Genomic DNA, 6816 nt, shown 5'->3' with positions numbered 1-6816 from the left:
AAAAAAAAGGCTAGTCACCGCACGCTGTTTAAATCTCGGACGCCCAGTATTGCTATTGAAAGGTTGAAAATGCCAAATCGCCGTGGGATGGTCGTAGCTCGCCCCGTTTTACTGTTTCTCACTTTGTATTCAAGTAAAACGTGATAAACATACAACTTTTTTCCAACCCATACTTTATACGTTTAGACTTTGAATGTGCAAACGCTGCTTTGCTGCCGTGCCAAATTACTTTTTCCACTAGCAAAGCGTTAGCTAGTGTGAACGCTATAAACTATTGAACATGTTTGCGGCGCTTGATATACGAACAAAATACACCGGCAGCGTTTGACACGGGAGAACGCTGCCACTGTTTATGGGACTAGCAGTGTTCGTGGTCCTGAACGCTGCCAGTGTGGCACGCAGTAGCAGCATTAACCCGAAACGCTGCTAGAGACCATCTACCAGCAGCGTTCCTCTTGGACACTGCTAGCAACCTATTACCAGCAGCGTGGCACTGACAGCATGCCGCCCGGATACTACTAACTGGCTATCCGGAACGCTGCTAATCAGGGGTCCTGTACTAGTGCATGCCAAAGCTATCTTCATAAGTCATTCTCAACAAAAAGAAACTTTATTATAAGGACATGTACATTGATAAGGTACTTTTATCTTAAGCCTTGCATGTAATCTTGAGATGACGACAAAGAAAGCATGTCTACAATGGATTATCTCTTAGCTTTATCTTCAATAACTAGCAATTGCTAAAATCATGATGAGACATATTGTGCTAAGAGGTCATCTCTTAAATAAGATAAGACAAGCCTTTCTTATGATTTCTCTCTCCCCCACCTCAGCATTTATCCTACATGACACTTATAAGATAGCATCATTGTACATGCCCTAATAAGTGGAGTCAAAGTTTCTGTTCCATGCATACAACTAAGCAAATCAACTTGAGTGAACTATATTTTTTTGCTTATCTCCAAGTTGTTGGTTGATCTCCGGCGACGTGGCTGCATGCCAATGGCTTACATTCGTAAGCCATGAAGTAGACTTGGGAACTAACGATTTCCTGACTGATTCTGTCCGAGGATAAGAAAGTGAGGGTTCTTAATTCTGATGGAATTAGCAGCTGTAATGATGTGATTGGCCTTGGACCATTCAATGCAACAGAAGTTTGACATGGACTTTCATTCTTCACCGTGTTTGCCTTTCTAGAAGGATTTGTTTAGTTTGAGGTGGAGAGATAACATTGACTGCATGCTTTTCTATGTCGATCGCAACTAAGGAACTCTCCTATAAATTCAGCCCCGGCCAGCCCATCTAATTAAAACTGTATCATCATTTCTTAATTTTTGCCGAATCCCATTTCATTATCCCGGCCGAACGGCCAAACCACTACTGTACATCGCATATGTCTACTCTCCCGACTGCCAACCCGCCACCGCGGTTTGGCAACGATTCTCCCAGTCCCAACAGCTCCTTCCCTTCCTTCCTCCCCATCGTCATCGGTGCGCTCTCAACTTATCAGGGCTAACTACAGTTTTATCCCTCGTAAAACTTATGAAGAATACGAATTCAAGATGATTTATGTCTAGTGCTACGAATTTTGCTCATATATATGTACACTGAATTTCCTTATCACTGAATGATGCAGTGTTTACGCTACTGAGCATATTGGGAACCATCGCCATAGCTGGCTTCCTGTGCAGATACGTCAAGAAGCACGGCCTCCATGCCATCACTATCAGCACAGGTGCCGCCCCGGTTAGCACGGCACTGTACACGGTGGCGCCGGACACCCAGATACGGGACGCCACCGTGGAGAGGTTCCTCAGGGAGATTGCTGGCGAGAAGCCCATCCGATTCACTCCGCAGCAGCTCTCGGGCTTCACCAACAACTACTCTGTCCGGCTCGGCGCCGGTGGCTTCGGTGCCGTTTACAAGGGCATGCTCCCCAATGGTCTCACGGTCGCCGTGAAGCGCCTCCACGCCGGAGGCCACGACGACAGGACCTCTCAGGAGCAGTTCATGGCGGAGGTGGGCACCATCGGGAGAACGCACCACATCAACCTCGTCAGGCTCTTCGGCTTCTGCTACGATGCCGCTGACGTGCGCGCGCTGGTGTATGAGTACATGGAGCACGGCGCGCTCGATTCCTACCTCTTCGACCGGAGCCACCAAGTCTCTTTCCAGACGCTGCGAGACATCGCCGTCGGCATTGCGAGGGGGCTCCGGTACCTCCACGAGGAGTGCCAGCAGAAGATCGTGCACTACGACATCAAGCCCGGCAACGTGCTCCTCGACGGCAGCCTTACCCCAAAGGTGGCCGACTTCGGCCTTGCGCAGCTGCTGAACCGGGCGGACACCCACAAGAGCGTCTCCGGGATGCGCGGCACACCAGGTTATGCCGCGCCAGAGATGTGGATGCAGGCCGGCGCCACCGTGAAGTGCGACGTGTACAGCTTCGGCATCCTCCTGTTCGAGATCCTCGGCCGGAGGAGGAACCTCGACGAGACCGCGCCAGAGAGCGAGCAGTGGTTCCCCAAGCTGGTGTGGGTAAAGTATGAGAGCGGCCGGCTTCTGGAGGTCGTAGAGACTTGTGACGGCGCGGACGAGCAGGACAAGAAGACGGCGGACAGGATGTGTGAGGTGGCGTTCTGGTGCGTGCAGCAGCAGCCGGAGGCGAGGCCTCCGATGGGCGTGGTGGTGAAGATGCTCGAGGGCGAGATGGACATTGCTCCCCCGGCGAACCCGTTCCAGCATCTCATGGCAACGCCGAAGGTGGCAAACATGTGGACCACCGTGACGAGCAGCGTGAACACGGTCTCGACTGGGGTAGATATCGATGGTGTTTCTCGTGAAATTTGTTCGACATAAACTTGTGTGCTCGGTAGCCAAGCTAGTTTAGCTAGTAGCACATTTTCGTCTTCCCGTGTCCACTCTGCATGTATGGTGAGCACATGCGATATTGGCGATGTGTGCGTCGTATCGTTTAGCTCACAGGTCCGCTCGTGGGATGGCGCGAGCATCATGGACCGTGGGTTCTGCAGTCCTCCAATAAAATGAGAAGGGAAAGTTTTACGTACACTTGTGTTCCTCATTACTCTTTGCGTTTGCTACCAGCTGTTTCTTGGGTCGTGGTGTCACTGAGGAAAATCACACGTCACCGTGTATCGACGTTTAAGCCGAGTGACGAAACATGGCTACTCGACTTACATGAGTTACATCCACATAAGCTGAGCAAGGAATGGAGAACTCATGGCGAAAAAACGAGAAACGACTTAAATCCGAATGAGCCAAGAAAAAGTTTTCGGCTGTATGACACTCGGCTTAAAGATTTGGCTCGATAAAGATTTCTGTAGAGTGGCCGCCGTCGATAGATTCAACGGCTAGCATGAGGCCGCTGGTATAAGCCGAGTACCCTCTCCCGGAACTCGGCTTAAGTATAGCTTAGAAATTGCATGGCCGCACAAGCGCCGACCCCTTCGTCTTCAAATCAGGCCACCGCATGGCGACACCGCATCCGTCCGCTCACCGCCGCCACCCTCCGCCCCAAAACCTCACCGGCGACGCCCTATCTTCACCTCTCTCACTTCACCGGCGCCGTTCACTCCGCCAGCGACTCGCAGCCACCCTCATAACGCATCTGAGCCTCCTGGGTCGCTTCGAGCGACTCCGGAGGCGCCGCTGCAGCCTGCTTCGGAGGCCCTCCCTGACAGCCCCATTCACCTCGCCGCCGCCGGAGGAAGCCGGCCACCTGACGGACTGCGGCGGGGCGTCTTTGGCTGGGTTTTTTTAGTCTTCCCTGGTGGTCGCCTCCTGATCTGGCCGCCGTTGTGGCTGTTATGCGTTGGCGGCCTCCCGATCTAACAGTTCTCTTGTGATTGCCGACCTTCTGATCTGGATCATGTCCATGGCTTGGTGCCTCCCGATCTGGTTGCTAGCCGGTGATTCCGGTCTTCCAATCTGGTTGATGTCCATGGCTAGGAGTACGATCAAGACAATTATGCGGGGCTGGTGCATGGATGTTGCATACAGACGGCCGCTTGGGACGTGCACATGCGTGTAGATGACGGCCGCCGACTAGCTGCAGCCCATGGTCCTGGCCGCTTGCCTTGCTGATTACCGTCGCCATCCAAAGATTTTTCTGTGAGTTTCATCTCTGCAGATCCGGTGGTTGACTTCGGTGGCGAGAAGCAATCTATGGACGAAGTCATGCAGGGAGATGGTTGTGCTGCGGCGAGGGTCACATCGCATGTAGCTACAGGGGTCGTGGAAAAGTGGTGGCGACAACCATGAATGACTCCGATGCTGGTGCTATTTGAGCACTCCGGGGCGAAAGCCTAGGTCTGACCCTAGTTGGGTATACCTGGCAATGCCGATGTTTTACATTGTCCTTGTCCAAGGCATTGTTTGGAATGCTCGGACTGATTCTTTAGGGCGAAAGCCTAGATTCTAGTATTGGTTGGCTGTATCCAGTGATGGCGACACTTGAGTGTCGCCCCCTTCCTGAAGGTGTTGCTGTTGAAGAACCTCGCCATCCGCGTGGTGCCATGAGATGATCGGTGCAGATATGGTCATTGTTATAGTTTGCCGATGGTGGATCTGATCGCTTTGGGGCATTATTTTTTTTCTCGCCTACGCATAGTTTTGGTCTTACATGACTTTGTTATTTGCCGGCGTGTTTTGGTGTGTGCGTTGTTAGCATCCGAATTATGCAGAGGTCGGGTGTGTTCTCATTGTGTTTGTATCCTCTTGATGCTTCATTTTGAGTCAATAAAGTTCACCCTTTATCGAAAAGAATTAGAATGAATGATATGGTGAGATCTATGATATGATTAATTATGTGAAGTAGCTACAGTAGAATCTCTATAATTATATTAAAATCGATGATATTTGGAATGATGATCCTTTTTTTAGCGGATGATGATCCATATGGATAGATTGTATGAATATGAGTTACATATGGATGTGAACTCAATTAGCAATATAATTCTCGGCTTAATGATTGCTCTCAGCAAACATAATCGCAAGCGGACCCCATGTGGCACCTTCTGTTCGGCTAGGCCGGCCATCATGTTGCTTTATTTTGCCAACTACCGTTGTTTCTTACTTGGCTTACATGTAAATCGAGTACCCGCGAAATGAACTCGGCTTACACGGCATAAGCCGGTTCATATGAAGCCGAGCCTTAATATGAGAACAACAACCGGCTTATTCTAAGCCGAAACTTTGTGGTGCTTTGCCGAGTATGTTTCATACTCGTCTTTATTTATTTTTCAGATCATATGTCGTTGTCGCCTTTGGTGTAATAATATCTTTCTTCTTAATAAATTGGGTTTGCTACTTAACAGTTACTTGTTTATTTTCATTTTAGTCATGTTTTCCTTTCTATTTAGTCTGTTACCCTTTTCCCTTTTAGTGCATTCTTGTATCCAGCAGGTAGTACGATGTGCTTTACTCAAGCTGGTGATGCTTAACTCTACTTAATTAGGTACAGTTTGAGACCCACGTCTCCATACAAGCAGTCAAGCACACTACATGTAACACATGCGAGCTCGTCTCCTAATCACATGCTAGAATGATACGGAGACGGGGATAAATTCACAAATCTTAGTAAATTTCTACTTAAGTACAAACACACTTATAAGATGTGATTTGAACTTTGTAAGATTTAAACCCAAGACTACTGTGCGTAGAGTCATGCACCCACAGCTCTACAGCCCACAAAAGAGGTGGTTCTTCCATTCATGCACGTCTCATTGGTGATCATAGATCTGTTTGGCTATGATCTTCACTAAGCATACATGAAGTGTCTAACAAATTCGCTTGCAACTGCAGACATGTCAAGTTCACCTTTTTTGAAAAGGAGGTTGAAACCCCCGGCCTCTGTATCGGTAGATACAATCATCTTTATTAATTATTTAACAAAGGTCTGATAAGAACATATATCAAACCATCCAAAGCCACCACTCACACGTACAAATATGATAATGTGGAATGCCCTCACTCCCCACCATCCAGATCCGGGGTCACCACCAATCCGCCCGCATGACGTATCACCAGCCTACACCCGATGCAGCACACCTAAAGCTTATACGGCGTGCTCAGGTTTTAGAAGCCGTTACCACCATCGAACCTATGACCCATCTCCAGAAAAGATATCCCCATTATCCTTGTCAGGCTGGCCATCCGTTGACGCCTCCACGACATCATGTATTCAAACACATCTTTTGTCAAAACTCAACTGCACCATGCCGCCAAGATCCGTTGTCATTGACCTGGTAGATGCAACGCCGCTCCACCTCTTTGCCCCTTCAAACCTGGTCCAAAATGATGCTCCCAAGTGGGAGAATGCATCGAAGGCGTCGTCATCGTCCAATTTGGGAGACCCAGATCTAGGGTATACCCGGAGCAACCGAACCGAGGTTACAACACACACCCCATACAAGTGCCCAAGACGCCACCTCCAAGGAGGTAACGACACCATAGCACCGCCGCCGCCCATTCATCAGGAACTAGGGTTTTCATCCGAGCACAAAGGACATGGGGGAGTGGTGCGAGATATCCTCAACATCGCCACCAAGGGGAAAATGGTGCCTGGAGCACCATCGACGTCGTGGCCGCCGCCGCTGGCTAGGGGTTTCCCCCTCACAAGGTCCCAACCCGACATCCTCATGGCCTGCCACCACAACTCTGAGCACGGATGTCGGTGTCAGCACCGGACGGAGGTGGTGTGCCGCATCCGAGGGAGGGTGTCGCGAGGGGCGCCTTGCATATGGCATATGGGCAAGATCCGATTCGGCCTCATAGTCCGGGCAACCAAGGAGCCCG

At 50.0% G+C, this 6816-nt stretch overlaps 1 protein-coding gene across 1 annotated transcript; it reads left to right on the top strand.

The window, feature by feature from the left end:
• Positions 1-1335: 1335 nt before the first annotated feature.
• LOC109754331 (G-type lectin S-receptor-like serine/threonine-protein kinase At1g34300) lies at positions 1336-3042 on the top strand. Its single transcript, XM_045231920.1, has 2 exons — positions 1336-1490; positions 1637-3042. The coding sequence occupies exons 1-2, from the start codon at positions 1394-1396 to the stop codon at positions 2857-2859; spliced, it is 1320 nt and encodes a 439-aa protein (XP_045087855.1). The 5' UTR covers positions 1336-1393; the 3' UTR covers positions 2860-3042.
• Positions 3043-6816: the final 3774 nt, after the last annotated feature.

Source organism: Aegilops tauschii, chromosome 7, assembly GCF_002575655.3.
Source record: "Aegilops tauschii subsp. strangulata cultivar AL8/78 chromosome 7, Aet v6.0, whole genome shotgun sequence".
Classification (NCBI taxonomy): domain Eukaryota; kingdom Viridiplantae; phylum Streptophyta; class Magnoliopsida; order Poales; family Poaceae; genus Aegilops; species Aegilops tauschii.
This window is presented reverse-complemented; position numbering and strand designations above follow the sequence as displayed.